Source organism: Amblyraja radiata, chromosome 4 (genome assembly GCF_010909765.2).
Source record: "Amblyraja radiata isolate CabotCenter1 chromosome 4, sAmbRad1.1.pri, whole genome shotgun sequence".
In the NCBI taxonomy this organism is placed as follows: Eukaryota; Metazoa; Chordata; class Chondrichthyes; order Rajiformes; family Rajidae; genus Amblyraja; species Amblyraja radiata.
In genome coordinates, this window is record NC_045959.1 from 84445314 (window position 1) to 84465323 (window position 20010).

Here is a 20010-nt window from a genome sequence, read left to right on the forward strand (position 1 = left end):
CCAAATAAATAATAGCCTTAGGAATCAATCTATTTCTTCATTTATTACCTTATCAAAATATTCAGTCACTCATTTAATTTAACCAGTATAATCGATCCCTGTTAAATTCTTGCAGTCATTGTCCAATTAGCTGAAATTGTTCAAGATATTCAATCATCCAATCCTTATTCACTGACTGGGGCGATTGCAAAACGCATTAAACTAACTGCTCTTTCATTCAATGGATTACTCTCCCAAAGTGATAAAATAGAGTGAATTGCATACATTTTCCATTATAAAGAATTACAGATGATGAGTTAGAGTAGATGAGAGAGATCGATCGACTGACCAAACGGTGCCAGAATAATTACCTTGCTCTCAACATCCACAAGACTGTTTTCATTGATGTGACGGTGTGGAGTCAAAAACGTCAAATTCCTGGGCGTACAAACCTGGACCCAGCACATTGATGCAATCATAAAGAAAGCCCATCAACACCTCCACTTCCTTGGAAGATTGAGGAGATTTGGTATGTTAACAAACCCTCTCTTGAACTTTGATAAGTGTACAGTGGAGAGCATATAGACTGGTTGCATCTCGACCTAGTTTGGCAACTCAAACGCCCAGGAATAAAGAAGATTGCAAAAATTGGAGGACACTGCCTAGTCCTTCAGGCTACTGAGCTCCCCACCGTCAAAGGGATCTGCAGGAGTCACTGCCTCAAAAAGGCAGTCAGTATCAGACATCCACACCACCCTGGCCTCACTCTCATTTCACTCCTGCCGTCAGGAAGAAGGTATGGGAGCCTGAACTAGCATCCAGGTTCAGAAGCAGCTTCTTCCCTGCAACCATCAGGCTATTAAACACTGCAACCCCCAAATAAGCTTCAAACTCCAGAGACTCGGGGGAATTGTTGTTTTTGCAATATTATCGTCTGTGTTTTTTTATTTAACTGATCTTTTTTGTTATTTATTGTGGCGTTTACAGAGTACTATACTTAAATATATATCTGTTGTGTCAACTCTCCTCCCCCCATCCATAAAGTTTCCAAATGTAAGTATTCCACATTTCAGAGGAGGCTATCCAAGTAACTGAGTTTATCTGCACTGCTCCACTCGATAATTTATTGATATTAAAAATTTAAACTGATGAATTTACTCAAATTAAAATAAGCAATAAGATTTTCAAATGCCGAGATTTCCACAGAAAATGGAAGCCTGGTAAAAAGATTTCCTTATTTCCCCCCCCAAAAAATACTCAAAGCTGACATTCTTCCATGTAAATGCAAATTTTCTCCTCATAGGCTCCAAAGCCACACTTAGCAAAATCAATAACCCCACTCTCACCATCGACGGCACCACTGTCTCCCCATCTCCCCAGGCCCGCAACCTTGGCGTGATCTTTGATTCCACCCTCTCCCTTGAGCCTCACATCCACCATGTCATTAAAACCTCCTTCTTTCATCTCCGCAACATCGCCAAACTCAGACCCTCTCTCACACCGCCTGCTGCTGAAAGACTCATCCATGCCTTCATCTCCTCCCGATTGGACTATTGCAACTCACTTCTCCTTGGCATCAGCTCCACCTACATCAACCGACTCCAACTGGTCCAGAACGCAGCCGCCCGACTCATCACCCACACCAAATCCTGGCATCACATCACTCCAGTCCTCAAAAAACTTCACTGGCTTCCCATCTCCCACCGGATCACCTACAAAATCCTGGTCCTCACCTACAAAGCCCTCCACCATCTGGCCCCCACATATCTCATTGACCTCCTCTCCCCCTACCAACCCTCACGGTCCCTCAGATCCACATCAGCCGGTCTCCTCTCCATCCACAAGTCCAACCTCCGCAGTTTTGGGGACAGAGCCTTCTCCAGGGCAGCTCCCAGGCTCTGGAACTCCCTCCCCCAACTGATCCGCAATTCCGTGTCCCTCCCCATCTTCCAGTCCCGCCTCAAGACCCATCTCTTCACCTCTGCCTATCCTTAGCCCCACGTCCCCGTCCCTTTTCATCTGTGCATTAATTGCCTCATGCTGTGTTTTGTATTGAATTCTGTCTTTACTTTGTGTACTAGTCATGTCTCTACTATTTATTTCATTCCCCTTACATGTTTTTCCTATACATGCTCAATTTTTGTAAGGTGTCCTTGAGACTCTTGAAAGGCGCCCATAAATAAAATGTATTATTATTATTATTAAATTTAATATTTGGCATGAAGGTAAATGTCAACATTTTTGTCACTGGTTTAATGGCAGTTTTTTTTTACTATGCCCCAACAATAGCAATTCCCTACTCATTATGGAGTTCACTCAAATGAGCAGCCCAGGAAAAGCTTCTTGTCATTTCAAAAGAAAGGGACAGCTACAAGGGATTAGGATAATTATGTTAATATTCTTTTTAATTGTTTACATGTTTATGTTTCCCATTTTATTGAAATTTTAATATTTTGAAAGTATAATAATTGAATTATGTAATTGTTTTTGAAATGTCAATCATTGAAGGCTTTTGACAAATTTGACATTTCACTAAACCAGAAGATTTACTAAGAGTAGCCTGATAATCACGTGGCCCAAGTAAAACAATGGAACAATTTATCAGGGGTAAAGAATAACTAACTGACTGAAGGCCAACTTGCTCCAAAGATTCTCCTTGATTAAATTGACTTAAGGGGCTGTCACACTGTACGAGCTAATTCAAGAGCTCTCCCGAGTTTAAAAAAAAATCAAACTCATGGTAAGCACGTAGAATGTACGTAGCGGGTAAGTCGGAGCTCGGGACGTCTCTTAGCGGCTCGTAACGCTAACGGCAGGTAATCGGGAAACGCGGTAAGCTCGTGAAGACTCATGAAGATTTTTCAACATGTTGAAAAATGTCCACGAGAGACCCGAGTACCTACGAGCGGCTATTTCCGTAAAGGGCCTGTCCCACGAGCATGCGACCTGCATGCAGCAAGCGTGACCAAACCGGAAGCGGGGGCCTCGCGGAGTGATCCTTGTACAGGGCCGGTCCCACCAGCATGCGCCTGCATGCGGCGAGCGCGACCAAACCGGAAGTGGGGGGCCGCGCGGAGGTCGAGTGAGTGACGTGAAGTTCGAGCAAAGTCCGCGGGAAGTTCGCGCGTGACGTACGGCGTCAAGACGCTGCATACGCCCGTTGAGGCGGTGCGTACGGCGTCGAGGTGGCTGCGGGCCGGCAGGCCGTTGCCGCGCGGAATTTTTGAACACGGTCAGTTTTTCGGAGCCCCGCGCGATGTTGGGACCAGCTCCGCACAACTCCATACGGCTCCGGCGATCAAAGTGGGACCTGTTCCGCGAGACCGTAAGGCTCAAGCGACCACGTTAGGTCGCGCTTGCCGCATGGAGTCGCATGCTCGTGGGACAGACCCTTAATTCTCCGAGTTCGAATCAGGGGAAACTCAGGAGAACTCTTGAATTAGCTCGTACAGTGGGACAGCCCCTTTACTTTTGGAGTTGAAGGCTTGCAAAATGCCTATCAAGATTCCAAATCACTTGTACAGAAATTAAGATGAGCATGTTACAATGGCAGCTCAGACTGTGGAAATTCCAAGTAAAAGTTGGAATGACTGGACTAATTTCTGCCGCTGCACAGATAACAAACTCACCAGCTTTCAATATCATGCGTCATGAAATAGACCGCAACTTTTGCTTTTTCATACAATAGATTCGTATGAAGAATGTGTTGTCAAAGATCAAGTCTTCTGCAACACAATCAGGGGGAACTACAATTAGGATAAATTTAGGTGTTTGCAAAGAATATGCTGAAAACCTTGCCCTTTAGGTCAACTATAGTCAATGAGCTTAATCCTCTCCCCAGGTAATTTCCCCTTCAACCAGAGAAGATTGAACATTAAATTCTCCAATTTTGGGTAACCTCCCCTACCCCCTCTTCTTTCTGTGCCTTTCTGTCCACCAAGTCCATGTTGAAAACCAAACACCCATCGACACAAATTCAAGTCAAGTCAGGTCAAGAGAGTTTATTGTCATGTGTCCCAGATAGGACAATGAAATTCTGCCTTTTATTCAAATTCTCATCGATTTCACCTGGATTCTACTACTTATCTATACATTAAGGGAAATTTACAAAAGCAAATTAATCTACCAAACTACTTATCTCTGTGACATGAGAAGAAACCAGAAACTGGCGCACCTGGAACAAACCTACACAGTCATGGGGATAATGGGCAAACTTTTCATGGACAGCAAAGTGGAACCCAACAGCTCTTCTAGTCATCGTGGTTAATCGACTGAACTAATATCCAGAGCAGAATTCAACAACCAGCAGCTTTGGAGCCAACTGTGGTACCTTAAGGACTTATGGGTTGTTGCCATGTTTCTGCATAGATATTATACAATATGTTGGTAGAATGCAGAGCAACTCCCTGGAAGATAACAAAAGCTGGCATATAACTGCTAAACTGTGATTTTACCTAGAATGTCCAACTTGCTTCTCGTTTATCAATGGCAACAACCTCATGTATTCCTCAGAGATCAGATGTTCATGTTTCCTACTTGGAGGATGTGTCTTGAACATAAAGGCATTGGGCTGGAAAAAGCCTGGTGTTCCATTGTCTGCCACATGTGCATAGTGTCTGGAAGATAATGACTAAATACTTTCCCAACTGCATCCACTCCCACATGCTCTCTCACTCTTATGAATCAAATTTTCAATTAGATGTAATTTATTTAGTCAGAATCATACGGCTCATCATCTCCATGCCAATCATCAAGTATCTGTCAATACTCATCCCATTTGCCTACACTTGATCTGCAGCATTCTGTGCCTTAACTTTTCAAATGTTCATCTACATACTTTGAACATTTGAAATAACTTGCCTCCTTCACCTACTCAGGCAGTGTTTTTCCATTTACACTCACCCTTTGGATGGAAATATTCTTCTTCAGATCCCCTCTCAACCTTTTAATCCTTATCCTTAACCTATGCCCTCTAGTTTTATTGGCATGTATTATGGGGAAGGTTTCCCACTCTCTATCTAGGGTCCTCAATTTTATGTCCCCGATAGATCCCCCCTCAGCCTCCTCTGCTCCAATGAAAACAAACTCATCATTGGAACATTCCAACCCAGACCACATCCCAGTGAATCATGTCTGCATCCTCTGGAGTGGAATTGTGCGCTTTTCATAGTATGGTGAATAGAAATATATGCGGGAATCCAGCTGTGGCCTCAACAATGTTTTATGTCCCTGCTCTTGTATTCAATGCTGCAGCTAATGGCCCAATAGGCCCACTTCACTATCTTATCTAATGCTGCTGCTACCTTGAGGGATCCTCAGACTTGTACACTGAGATATCCCTCTTCCTCTGGACTCCCAGGACATGGAGCAAAGGTGGCCTTGTTAATTAAACTGCAATTTTAATTCAAGCAGCCTGACAGATAAGACATGTATATGCACATGGGACTGGGATATTATAGCTATTATGGAAACACGGTTGAGGGATGGTAGGTAGCTAAATCTTTCAAGCAATTTAAGGACTTTAACTTGTGGGCCTGTCCTATCCTTGTACATAACTACTTTATAAAAATGTAATTGGTCCAAAAGTATTTTCCCACTGACACTTCCGCCACTTGCCCTGCCTCATTTCTAAATAGGAGGTCAAGCGATGCTCCTTCTCTAGTCAGCCCATCTATATATTGCATCAAAAACTTTCCTGGACACATTTAACAAGTTCTGCCTCAACCAAGCCCTTAGCATCAGAGGTTCCAGTGAATATTGTTGCAATTAAATTTTCCTTTTATAACCATGTTGCAATCTTCCTGCCAGGATATTGAATCTCTCTTCAGTTCAGGTGCAACCCATCCTTCTTGTACAGATCACCTCTGAAGATAGACACAAAATGCTGGAGAAACTCAGCGGGTCAGGCAGCATCTCTGGAGAGAAGGAATGGGAGACTTTTCGGGTCGTGACTCGTCTTCAGAGTAGTCAGGGGAAAGGGAAACAAGAGATATACAGTGATGTAGAGAGATATAGAACGGTGGCTGCCTCGCCACCCTCGTCTGTCTTTTCTTTTTTGTTATTTTTAGTGTGTGTTAAAAGTATGTTTTAAAAGTATGTTCCTTGGGTTGTTTTATGTGGGGGGGGGGGGGGGGGGGAACCGTATCGTCTCTTCATCCCCACTGCGGCCTAACATTATGGAGTTGCCGCTTTTCTTGGAGACTGACGAGCGCTCCAAGCCGCAAGGGTCTGCGGGACTTTAACATCGCGGAGCTTGCAATCCCTTTGCCGGGGATCAAAGCTCCAACCGCGGGGCCTGTGGACTTGAACATCATGAAGCCTGTGGTCTCTGGTAAGAAGATGCCGACTCGGGAGCTCCATGCTGCGGAGAGAATTTAAACCGCTCTGCAGCACGTTTCGATCACCCCGACCGGGGCTTCGACCATCGACTGCAGGGGCATTGATCGCCCCGACTGCGGATGGTTTGACTGCCTCGACCGCAGGAGAACAAGAGGAAGAAGATTGAACATTATTGCCTTCCACCACAGTGAGGAATGTGGAATCCACCGTTATGTGGTTGTGTGTCTTGTTGCTTTTCACTTATAATGGCTGTATGTTAACTCAAATTTCACTGTACCTTAATTGGTACATGTGACAATAAACTGAAATGAATGAAAGATATGCAAAAAGTAACGATGATTAAGGAAACTGGCCATTGTTAGCCATTGGCTAGGTGAGATTGAAAACCTTGTGCGACTTGGGTGGGGGAGTGATGGAGAGAGAGGGAGTGCAGGGGTTACTTTAAGTAAGATAAACCAATATTCATACAACTGGACTGTCAGCTGCCCAAGCGAAATATAAGATGCGGTTCCCCCAATTTGCAATTAGCCTCACTCTGACCTTTCTGTCCAAGGCCTCCTCCATTGTCAGTGTGGGAATGGAAAGGGGAATGTGTTTGGTAATTGGGAGATGAGGTAGGTTCAGGTGGACTGAGCGAAGGTGTTCAGCGATATGATCGCCCAGTCTACGTTTGGTCTCTCCAATGTATAAAAGTCAACATCTTGAACAACAGATGCAGTAGAATGAGGCTGGATGAGGCGTAAGTGAACCTCGGCCTGACCTGAAAGGACAGTCCGGGTCCCTAGGCAGATATCCATTACAAACCCACTGACTTCCACAACTATCTTGACTACACCTCTTCCCACCCCTTGCTTCCTGCAAAGACTCTATCCCCTACTACCAATTCCTCCATCTACGCTGCATCTGCGTCCAAGATGAAGTGTTCCATACCAGGACATCCGAGATGTCCTCATTCTTTAGGGAATGGAGGTTCCCCTCTTCCATCATCGATGAGGCCCTCACATGTGTCTCCTCAGTACCCTGCAGCTCCGCCCTTGCTCCCCCTCCCGAGTCGCAAAAGGGACAGAGTCCCCCGAAGCGTTACCTTTCACCCCATCAGCTGTCGCATACAACACATAATCGTCTGACATTTTAACCACCTCCAACGGGATCCCACCATGAGTCACATCTTCCTATCTCCACCCCTTTCTGCCTTCTGCAGAGACCATTCCCTCCAAAACTCTCTGGTTAACTCATCCCTTCCCACCCAAACCATCCCCTCCACAGGTTCCTTACCCTGCAAGCGCAGGAGATGCAACACCTGTTCCTATACCTCCTCCCTCGACTCTGTCCAAGGACTCCGACGGTACTTTTAGGTTAGGCAGAGGTTAGAAACATAGAAAATAGGTGCAGGAGGAGGCCATTCGGCCCTTCGCGTCAGCACCGCCATTCATTGTGATCATGGCTGATCGTCCCCTATCAATAACCCATGCCTGCCTCTCCCCATATCCCTCGACTCCACTAGCCCCTAGAGCTCCATCTAATTCTCTCTTAAATCCATCCAGTGATTTGGCCTCCACTGCCCTCTGTGGCAGGGAATTCCATACATTCACAACTCTCTGGGTGAAAAAGTTTTTTCTCATCTCAGCCTTAAATGAGTCTATTCTAAGATTGTGGCCCCTGGTTCTGGACTCGCCCAACATTGGGAACATTTTTCCTGCATCTAGCTTATCCTGACCTTTTATAATATTATATGTTTCTATAAGATCCCCCTCATCCTTCTAAACTCCAGTGAATACAAGCCTAGTCTTTTCAATCTTTCCTCATATGACAGTCCCGCCATCCCAGGGATCAATCTTGTGAACCTACGCTGCACTGCCTCAATCACAAGGATGTCCTTCCTCAAATTAGGAGACCAAAACTGTAAACAGTACCCAGATGTGGTCTCACCAGAGCCCTATACAACTGCAGAAGAACCTCTTTACTCCTATACTGAAATCCTCTTGTTATGAAGGCCAACATTCCATTAGCTTTCACAGCCTGCTGTACCTGTAAGCCAACTTTCAATGACCGGTGTACAAGGACACCCAGGTCTCGCTGCACCTCCCCCTTACCTAACCTAACCCCATTGAGATAATAATCTGCCCCCTTGTTTTTGCCAGCAAAGTGGATAACCTCATATTTATCTATATTATACTGCATCTGCCACGCATCTGCCCACTCACTCAACCTGTCCATGTCACACTGCAACCTCCTAATATCCTCTTCACAGTTCACACTGCCACCCAGCTTTGTGTCATCCGCAAACTTGCTAGTGTTGCTCCTAATTCCCTCATCCAAATCATTATATATGGTAAACAGGTTCACTTACACCTCCTCCAATCTCATCTATGGTTTCCGTTGTTCAAGATGTGGACTCTTATACAGCAGCTTACACTTCTTGAATAAGCATATCCATTGATATGGTAGCTCACTTGTGGTCGGCAAAGTTAGTTTGCAAAACTTGATATTATGTTTACAGTCAATTCATTGTTTTCAAAATATGACTTTTTTTTCATTGATCTGAAAAGGACCAACAAACTGAAAATCTGAAAAAGAGCTTAATCCTTGCTGAAACTTGTGCGTTCAGGTAGGAGGCAATAAAAATTGAAAAGTGGGAACATAGCCAAAAAATAGAATCACAAACTCACAGAAGTATGTGGCAGTTTAGAAGACAAATGATTGTTTGTGTCCATGCTGGATAGGGTTGTAGAGTTAGATAATATCACAAATATGGGAAGAGACAGTCCTAAATCTCATGTTCTTCATGGGGTTACGTGCTTTCTATGTTGATAATGCAATTACTAATTGACAATTTATACAGAATCTCAAACTCTTTCTTACCTCCATTCATCTGAAGGGTGATGCTGTTCAAACCTCTCACGCACATGTGAAACACCCATATCTGGATGTAGCCAATGGACTTCCTCTGAATGCATATGGCTGAGTCGAATGCCAAAGCATGCCACATTCTTTACTTTGTGAGAATCTACAATCTTCTGAATAATACCCTATGAAATAATGTACATGGGCAAATGGATTCAATTATTCAGATTACCATCAGGATATCTGTGAACGTCTCTAAATACCAAATCATTTCAGTTTCCGACAAAAATACAGACTAGGAGTAAAGACTAAACCAGTCAATATGAAACAAAACTGAGAGGTGACCAAAAATAGCTTTAAAGTTATGATGGATTTGATAGAGTAGCAATTCCCCCTTTTCGGAGACAAAAGGTCGAGATTACATTCATAAAGCCATCATCAATAAATCCAATCAGGAATTTGTGATAACTTTTTTTTAAACATAAAATGAATAAGGAATGGAAATTCACTAGCATGTGGAATGGCAAGGAACTTATTTAAGCAGACAAGGAAAAGAACAGAAGAATCTGGTGATGAGTCTACATGTAGAAGGCTGAAAAGAAGATCAAGTGGAACATAAACGTTAGAGACACATTGGTGCAAATGGCTTGTTGCTCTGCTGTTAAATCTGATGCACAGAAGTCCGATAGTATTGTTTGAATCCACAACATTCTATCTCAGTACCAAATCAATGGAACTAATGTCATGTTCCGCAAATATTGCTATCAACTGTGGGCCAGAATTAGACAAATGACACTGGGTCAAAATGAAATGTGTCAGTGTCAGCAATTCACCAAAACATGCTATGAATAAATCACCATACATAAAATTACAACATCGTTTTTAAAAGATAATATGCCTATGGGAAAACTTAAGTACGATAAAACAATTACATGTGATGTCTTATAAGATGCAGCCTATAAATCTGAGTAATTTATAAGCTATTATTAAGTAGTTGATCAGCGTAGAGAAAACAAGTATCTATTATTAAAAGTCTTGAATATTGTCAAAATAGTATTCAGATAAAGGTGATCAATCAGCTTGACCCAATAGCTCAGTTCACTGCAAGCAGCCACGTGTGAAGTAGATCGAACCACAATTTTCAATAGCCTTCATATTCTATGCTGTATTATAAAATAAAAATAACAAATTTATCTTAATTTTTAACTCAGAAGTCATACTGAACTTGCACCCAATGCCCTGTGAATTTGTTTCAAAAGAATCTCAACTGATTAGTTTTAGATTTTCATACAATGCATTCACTAATCTGCACAAATGGAAGGTCGCAACATGTTCCCTGTTTATTTGTGGTAATGCTGCAGTCATGGAACACAATGATTCCATTATGCGAGTGTGTTTTGAATTAACATACCTTTCCAGAATATATTTTAAAAATTTGATATTCAATTATTACATAGAACACCTAAAAGCAACAATAACTTAAATAGTAGGTTTTCAAAAGTGCAAGTGAATTCACAAATGTTCTGAGATTGCTGAACATTCTTCCCACTTCTCCAAAACAGAAACCAGGTAACTCCCCGACTCATCGAAAATACATTCATGACCAGAAGTGATTTCATACTGAGTTGCATATTTATTATATGGCACTTAAACATGCACTGAATGTAATTTTGAATCAACCAGAAGTATGTTCACTAACAAAAGTTTAAATCATCATAAAAATGACATCACCTCTTAATATTTATGTCATTGAGAATGAAGGAAAGGTAAAGCAATAAGCCAAATCTCTCCCTTCCTTTTCACTGGTTGTATGAGGAAGTCACACCATATCCGTTCACAGGATTCTAGTCTTTAGCTCAAGTAATATTGTTGCAAATCCCAAATCAAGTCTTTGAGATAATCTGGGATAAATTCCTTCATTACATTGTACGAGTACATTGTTAGTGACCTGTTCTTCTGACCAAAGTGTCTGAGTTATCTTTCATTGGGATCCTTCATTTGAGTTTTTAAAGACAGTTTTCAGCTTTTACATGCCGAAGGCTAATTCCTCTGGTTTCTACATTTTTTTGTGGGAAACAAAATGTCCCAGATTTTATTGTCAGCAGCAAGTCACTGATTTCAATGCTTAAAAAAAGGCCCTACCTTTAAAACAATCCTCCCCAGCAGAAAAGTGCAAAAAATGCTAGGCGAATTCTCTGTGTCAAGGCTTTATGTTTCCTAAGGGCATGAGGGTGAAAAGGATCATTAGCCAAGGCAGCCAAAAATAGTATTGTCTGCAAAATGGGAGGAAAAAAATGACAGCTGCTCAAGTCGTCCTTCCAGATTTAGCTGAATATCGTCAAGGACTTAAATCCTTTTCAAAAGATCTGAATGCTTTACCAAAGAATTGTTCAAATTAAAAACAAAAGTATACTTACAGGAACATAGGTACTTTGTGACCTCATGTTGTCTGTGGAGTTTGCATATCTTCCTTGTTCACAAGTTTATTATACAAATATATATTCAGCAAAATTCTTGTAAAGAGTTAGAATTATTTTTAGACCACTTTTCTGAAAAGTTTCTTTTCAGTTAATCTTTTTGAGTTTTCCATTTAAATTAATGTTGAATATTTTTACCCCCTAAAATATTGCACAGCAATTTCTCATCAGATCACACATTTTAAAGGGCTGTCAATTAATCTTCCTCACTGAAATTTGTGTTAAGTCCAGCTGGCTTACAAATAACTAATTATAGCAACTTCCAGATTTCTGCATTTGAAAGCAGTTATGAGGAAATTGTTAAATCGCTGTCAGTTAATGGTGATCAAAGTTGACATTTTTGCCATTATTACTACCCTAAATCCAAGTAAATTAGTATTGAGTTGTATAACTGCATATAAGGCATAGTGTGAGTTGAATTTCCAACTCTTTTCAAAGTAAATTGTAGAAAGGATTTAAAAAATACTTTCAAGAATAAAACAAGGCTCCTTTGCTTTACAGTCTTCAGAGAGAAGCACATCTCTCCAGAAAGGAAATAATTCTAACCTAATTTTAAAAAGCCTGAATTTTTACTTGACTCACCCGGACATCTGTCGCATCGCCATGCCGAATATTCATGATCCAGTTTGAGGGTTCATTATTACTCTCAAAATAATGGCAGACCTTCAGTACTCGTTCCATGGCACCAGGAGAGCGTTCCATACTCAAGCGAGACTTGGCTCCTGAACCTGCTGTGTGATTCAAGTTCGGGTCAAGGTAAGCAGCTGCCATGCCTCTGCGGGTTGCTATGTGTCGGTCATATTCTGAAGGTAAAAAACAAAATTTTAATGCAGTTTTGACGTGAAGAACGTGATATTTATGCCAAAAATTAAAACTGGTGGAAGTGCGTGCATTTGTCAATTATTAGTATGTGCAGTAAGTAAAAACAATAGATATTCAGAGGGGCCAGAGTGTCCAAGTACGAATAATTGAAAGTTAAGGGTTCAGTCAGTAATAACAAAATCAAACCTAATATTGGCCTTTCTTGATAGTTTGGATACTAGTCACAGCTCGCTCATATCAAGCCTGATGTAACCAAATCTGGAAAACACTGTATTGGGTCTGATCTCAGGGCTGCCAACATTGGGTGAGAGTTGGGAGTGAGAAATTGCGAGAGACCAAGCCCGAGGGAGCGGAGCGACCGGGGGGAGGGGGGGGGGGGGGGGGGGGGGGGGTGTGGGAGGAGGGTGTCCCCCCCTCCCATTGGTACAGAGCTTTTGCATTTTTCAGCTTGAAATTGTGCAATATGGTGCATACTGTAGCAAGTCTTTTAACTTACACTTGAATGCAATATATATGCTTTAAATTGGATTAGCTATGAATAAGGTTAGACTAAATTACATTCCTAATTACATTCCACAGTAGAGGCCAGGCTCTGATCAACATGTGCAGCACGCGAATGATTTTAGTATATTCATGTATGGAAATCAGATTATTATCAAACACTTGGCCCATGATGACCAGCCTGGGTCTCACTGCACACCTGGTACTACTCCTGACCCAGACTCCAGTTGCATACCTTCAGTTTCCATCTGATTACACTGCTTGAGGATGTTCATCTATGTGTTCAATTAATAAAACAACGAGATTGGGGACAATTCTACTCAACCTGGGGGGGGGGGGGTTAGAAATAGTCAGTGAGGTAAACAAACATAATAGTTGAGTGGGAAATGATAATAGTGCTATCTTCCCAATATTTAACTGAAGGAAATAATGGGTTATCGGGGTTGTATGTTGTGACAGTCAGCCTGACACCTTGCATATCATTTTAATATTACACTTATCCCATCCCCCTGGATATTCCGGATTAAAAAATTAAGTTTTTGTCAACTAATTACAAATCAGGCTAATTACAAATCAATAACATTAGCCAACTCCGAAACATGAAGCGCTGAGCATTGGGATCCAGACATCACGGACAACTGGCCTCAGTTCCCCACTCACATCTGGCAGTGTTCTCCGTCTGAACCAGGGGCCGCGGAGCGTTTTTGAAAGTGGGGGGGCTGCGCGATCACTGATCACTGGCCTTTTGGGTACCCAGTGAGGGAGTGGAGCAATCGAGTGGGGAGAGGGTATGGAAGGGGGGGTGTCCCCCCTCCCAGGGTAGGGACTTTTTGAAATTTGATGTATTAAAATCATGTTTTAGTGCATTGTAGAGTATGATTTCAATGTTTATTGTATGAAATATTTTTAAGAGGTAACCTTTTCCACACAAAGGGTGGTGGGTGTATGGAACAAGTTGCCAGAGGAAGTATTTGAGGCAGGGACCACCCCAACATTTAAGAAACAGTTAGACTGATACATGGAGAGGACAGGTTTGGAGGTATGGACCAAAAGCAGGTAGCGTAGCTGGGACATGTTGGCGGGTGTGGGCAAGTTGCGCCGAAGGGCCTGTTTTCACACTGTATCACTCTCTGACTACATTATACCTCCACCATGCATGAATGCTTCAAAATCATGTGATCGAGTTTTATTGCCATATACTCAAGCATAGAAACAGAAAATAGGTGCAGGAATAGGCCATTCGGCCCTTCGAGCCAGCACTGCCTTCAATATAATCAGGGCTGTTCATCTAAAATCAGTACTTCTTTCCTGGTTTTTTCCCTTGATTTTGTTAGCCCCAAGAACTAAATGTAACTCTCTCTTGAAAACATCCAGTGAATTGGCCTGCACTGCCTTCTGTGGTAGAAAATTCCACAGATTCACAACCCACTGCGTGAAGAAATTTTGTCCTCATCTCAGTCCTAACTGTCCTCCCTTTATTCTTAAACTGTGACCCCTGGTTCTGAACTCCCCCCAACATCGGTAACATTTTTCCTGCAGTTACAGTAAGTGAAAATCTAGCAGGCAAGCAGGATGCTTTCTCCAATCACTCCCATTTGAAGTCCACTGTCTTCCACCGTTTCTACCCAGTGCTTGGTACTTATTTCCAGCAGCCAATGGTTGTCCTCCTGGATGCACCGAGCCGCAGCCTGATCCATGCCAGTCACCTGGGCGAATTTGGCACAGACACTCTCACGGCAGCGGCGCAACACATCCTCGGGACTTTTGCACTGAGGCTGCTCCATGGCCAGAGCAGCAGTGAGCGATGCCAGCCTGGCTAACACTCGCCAGCCCCGCTCCCTGTCCACAACTGTCCCCGCCGCTGCTTCTGCTTCCAACACCCGTGGCCCATGCAGTTGATATGAGTTTTGACATTTTCGTTGATCACAGAATTTCTCACGACAGAGCGTGAGAATTTTGTGATCAGCGTGAGAATTTGACGAAATGCGTGATTCTCATGCTCAATGCATGAGTTGGCAAACCTGTCCCTCTATCCCCCTCCCCCCCCTCTCTCTCCCCGTCTCCCCCTCTTTCTCTCCCCTTTCTCTCCCCCCTCCCCCTCTACCTCTCTCCCCCCTCCTCTCTCTCCCCATCCTCTCACCCTCTATCTCCCCCCCCTGTCTCCCTGTCTCCTCCCCCCTCTCATGCTCCCCCTCCCTTTGAGAGTCTCTGTGCCGAATCTCACGGTAGCGGCGCAATGCTTCCGACGTCTCCGACAGCCCGGGACTCTTGCACTGAGGCAGCTCCATGGCTGGAGCTGCAGCGAGTGACTCGCCAGCCCCGCAAACACTCGCTCACCCGGCAAACACTCGCCAGCCCCGGCTCCCCGCATCTGTTTCCGTCGCTGCTTCAGCTCCGGCTCTCCAACACCCGCAGCCCATGCAGTTTATATGAGTTTTGACATTTTCGTTGATCACAGAATTTCTCACGACAGAGCGTGAGAAATTTGTGATCAGCGTGAGAGCGTGAGAATTTGTTCAAATGAGTGATTCTCACGCTCAAAGCGTGAGAGTTGGCAGCCCTGTAAATATGCTGAAATCAACACCCCGCTTCCATCACTTTGGACGGCTTGCTACAATAAATATTAGATTTACAGATGGGGTTTTTTCTTTGAACATGATGAATTTCAATGATAACAGCTAAAGGAGAACTACAAATTAAACAGTTTGGTTACTTGCAAGAAAAATGTACTAATGGTTTGCACACAAAATGTTTGCAGGGGACCATCAATCTACAAAACATTGCTTGGACCGCACTTGGAGTATTGCGTACTGTTCTGGTCGTCACACTACAGGAAATAAATGGTGCCAGAGGGAATGCAGAAGAAATTTACCAAGATATTTTCTAAAATGGAGGGTTCTCGTTTTAAGGTGAAACTGGATGATTGATGTATTTTCCGACTGGAATGTGTCTGCTCATAGGGGGGGGGAGGGGAAGGGGGGGGGGGAAGAAGAGGTACAGAGTAAAAAGAGGGTGACCTTTATCGAGGTTAATAAAATTATAAGGAGCTTGGGTGGGATAGGTAGTCAGAATCTTTTCAGGGTAGGGGACGGTAGACACAGGTTTATGAGAGGGGAGAAATTTAAAGGAGATCTGAGGGGAAATATTTTCCACTCAAAGAGCAATGATTAAATGGGAACAAGCTGCCAAAGGAGAAGATGCAGGCAGATACAAGTTAGACAACTTAAAAAGGCATATGTACAGGTACTTGCATAAGAAAGGCGTTGAGGGACATAGGCCTAATGGAGGCAACTGGAAATAGCAACGGTGGGCACTATGGTCATCATAGAGGAAGTGGTCCAAAAGGGTCCAGTTCTGTGCCACACAATTCTACGACTCAATTGCTATAATTTCAAACGATGCACGTTGGCATTCTCTAATAAGATTGTGCAATGTTTATTCCATTAACTTCAAATGATAATTAAGTACTCGCCTTTAATCTTAACTTTTAATTGCACTATAATACAAGGTTTCAATTCAAGGTTGTTCATTCCAAAAACATGACATCTTTTGAGGTTCAATACTATAGTTTTGTATCTTTTACAATCATAAATAAATGTCCAGTGATGATCTATAGCACAGAACCAGGCAAACTGGTACATGATGGCATTTGTGTTTCAAAGAAACTTGCACCAAATACCTTTGGCAACGAAAGAGTGTGTCTGGAATGTTAACCTATGGAAATAGATGTGCAAATTAAAAAGTCATAGATTCCACCTGAATGCTATTTGACCGTTTGAATGCTTTCAGCATTTTCTGTCTGTTTTATATTTCTCATATATCCACTTTTTTGATTTCAATACGTCATGGTTATTTGTAATGTTCCTCAAAGCAAACATTGGTTGCATTTATCAGAACATACAACTGTTTTGCTTCCTGAAAAAGTTCCACACACACACACACAATATAGTAATTATAAACCATTTAAATTGTTTTAATCAGTTCTAACTGACACAGGAATAGAATTGTGCGAGTTTCAATTTAATTCTAAAATTCCATTGTGAGTTATGTGAACTTTGGGAAACTATTATGAAAGGCAGATACACTCAGACAAAGCATTAATTTCCCTAGAATATCCAATTTAATCATTGTTTTATGAAGACAATATGTAAAAACTGTTTGTGTTACCAGCACTTAAGGTTTTGTTTTCCCCTCTTTTTCTTGTCAAGCAAATTATTAATTAAAACATCCAAATGTTGCATGTACAATTTTATTTGAATTTTGTTGAAGTGGGTCACTGATTTTAACCTTTTTGTTTTCTGAAGAAAAGAAACAACATCAGGATCTTAAAATTGCATTCTCATTCATGCAGTATAAAACTGAAATATAGAAATATGGGAGCAAGCCATTTGATTATTCAAGCCAGCTCCACCATTCGATATGATCATCGTTAATCCATACCTTACCAGTACATTAAAAGACACAAAGTGCTGCAGTAACTCAGTGGGTCAGGCAGCATCAATGGAGAAGTCATGAAGTCATGTTCTATATACAGAACTGTATTGACAATGTCACTGTCAACAGGGAGGTCAGGTGCTACCCAAACAATAAACCATGGATGACCAGGGATGTCAGGAACCTGCTGAGAGAACGGAACTCAGCCTTTAGATCTGGCAGTGATGAATTGTACAGCACTGGCAGATCTAAACTAAAGAGAGCCATTAAGGAGGCAAAGACAGCCTATGGAAGAAGGATAGAGGGGTATTTCAACGAGAGGGATCCTCGGCGTGTCTGGCAGGGCATTCAGCAACTCACAAACTATAAGGGCAAGGGGGGGGCGATCATCTGCAGCAGTAACAACTCGCTAGCTGAGGAGCTCAACCATTTTTTCGCTCGGTGTGAGCTGAATGAGGCAGAGCCTGCACCTGCAGCCGCACCCAGCACTGACAACCCGCCACTCGCTGTGAGTACGGAGGACGTCAGAAGAACACTCCGCAGGGTCAACCCCAGGAAGGCTGCTGGACCAGATGGCATCCCAGAGAGAGTATTGCAGGACTGTGCAGACCAGTTTGCGGAGGTTTTTAGCAAAATCTTTAACCTCTCTCTGTTAACGTGCACTGTCCCTAAATGCTCTAAGACTGCTACCATCGTACCTGTACCCAAAAAAACATTCATTACGAGCTTGAATGACTATAGACCTTTTGCTCTCACTTCGACCGTGATGAAATGTTTTGAACGGCTGGTCCTGGCCCACATTAAGTCCTCACTCCCACTCACCCTGGATCAGCATCAGTTTGCGTATAGAGCTAATAGGTCAACGGAAGATGCCATCAACACAGCTCTACATTCTGCACTGGCACATCTGGAGCGTCCTGGCTCATATGTACGGATGTTATTTGTAGATTTTAGTTCTGCATTTAATTCTATCATCCCCAGCAGAATGGTGGACAAACTGTCTGATCTATGTGTTAATGCAAACACATGTGGATGGATTAAGGACTTTTTAACAGACCGCCCACAGACTGTCAGGATGGGGTCCAATTACTCCCCAGTCCTGACGCTTAGCACAGGTGCGCCACAAGGATGTGTGCTGAGTCCAATCTTGTATACAATATACACTTACGACTGTATACCAACACACAGTACAAACAGGATCATCAAGTTTGCGGACGACACGACTGTGGTGGGACTGATAAACAACGATGACGAGTCTGCCTACAGGGATGAAGTCCAAAAACTGACCGTCTGGTGTACCAAAAACAACCTGGTACTAAACCCATCAAAGACAAAATAACTTGTCGTTGACTTCAGGAGGAAGAGGAGAGAGGAACCTGCTCCCTTATACATCAAAGGAGACATGGTGGAGAGAGTCAACGACTTTAGGTTCCTGGGAATAAACATCTCCCAGGACCTCAAATGGCAAATGAACACCGTCACTCTCTTGAAGAAGTCTCATCAGCGGCTGTATTTCCTGAGGTCTCTACGGAGAGCTAACGTCTCACAGCCGCTGCTGCTGTCCTTCTATCGATGCGCCGTGGAAAGTATCCTCACCTATGGAATCCTGGTGTGGTTTGCCAGCTGTACTGTGGCTGAGAGGAGGGCGCTGCAGGGAATTATAAAAACTGCGCAGCGCATTACAAACGCTAACCTGCCCTCCTTGGATGACATATACAAGGCCCGATGCTTGCGCAGGGCCATAAATATCAAGAAGGACACTTCCCACCCTGCCAACCACCTTTTTACTCTGCTACCCTCGGGGAGGTGACTCAGGTCTCTGCAGGCTCGCACCGGTAGACTAAAAAATAGTTTCTACCCATGTGCGGTAAAAGAGCTTAACTCCAATAGTGAACACTGGGAAGCAAGAAGTAACTTCGAGGAATACCGTTAAATTCTTTTAAACTCTTTTAAAAATGTATCTATTGTTTTACTATTAACTGTACATATGTGTATTGGTTGTTGTGTTGTATTTATTTTAACGGAGGAGAAGCAAATGGAATTTCGTTGCTCAGTTTTGTGCAATGACAATAAACATATTCTATTCTATTCTATTCTATGAATAGGTGATTTTGTGATGACCCTTCATCAGGTTCCTGCTTACCAGTATATTACCTTGCTCTCTCCCCACAACCCTCGATTTAGGATTCAACAACCAGCACGAATTGTTGAAATGCTTGCCACAATGAAAATTTTAACCAGAATACCAAGAAATACAAATGTAGTCCAATAAAGTAAAATCCGTTTACTTTTATGAAAACAATTAGAATCCAGCAATGCAAACAATAAAACTTTTTGCTGACACAACGTAAACATTTTCTGATTTTGTTGCTCACAAGGCATGAAACAGTAACTCATTCACAAACTTCCATAACTTCCGTAGTATCATAATTATTGTACAAATAATTCTCCAACTTTTTTGTTTTCCTTGACTACACTTTCTCCAAAACATCCCATTAAAAATGACAAACTCCGCAGGAGCATGAGGACTTGCATGTTTATTATTGAGCGCTTCAAATGCAGGACCCATTGGGATATTTGGAGCAGTCCTAATATAGAAAAATGCCAATTCCCT

General features: G+C 42.7%; 1 protein-coding gene across 34 annotated transcripts in view; it reads right to left on the minus strand.

Moving 5' to 3' along the window:
• ptk2 (protein tyrosine kinase 2) overlaps positions 1-20010 on the minus strand; it is a 465509-nt gene that overhangs the window by 213412 nt on the left and 232087 nt on the right. For all 34 annotated transcript variants that reach the window (XM_033019915.1, XM_033019912.1, XM_033019913.1 and 31 more), the window contains 2 exons: positions 12222-12442; positions 9181-9347 (listed from right to left, as the gene is read on the minus strand). In XM_033019915.1, coding sequence (XP_032875806.1) covers positions 9181-9347; positions 12222-12410 — 356 coding nt within the window. In that variant the 5' untranslated portion in view covers positions 12411-12442. The remainder of the gene's footprint in view (positions 1-9180; positions 9348-12221; positions 12443-20010) is intronic.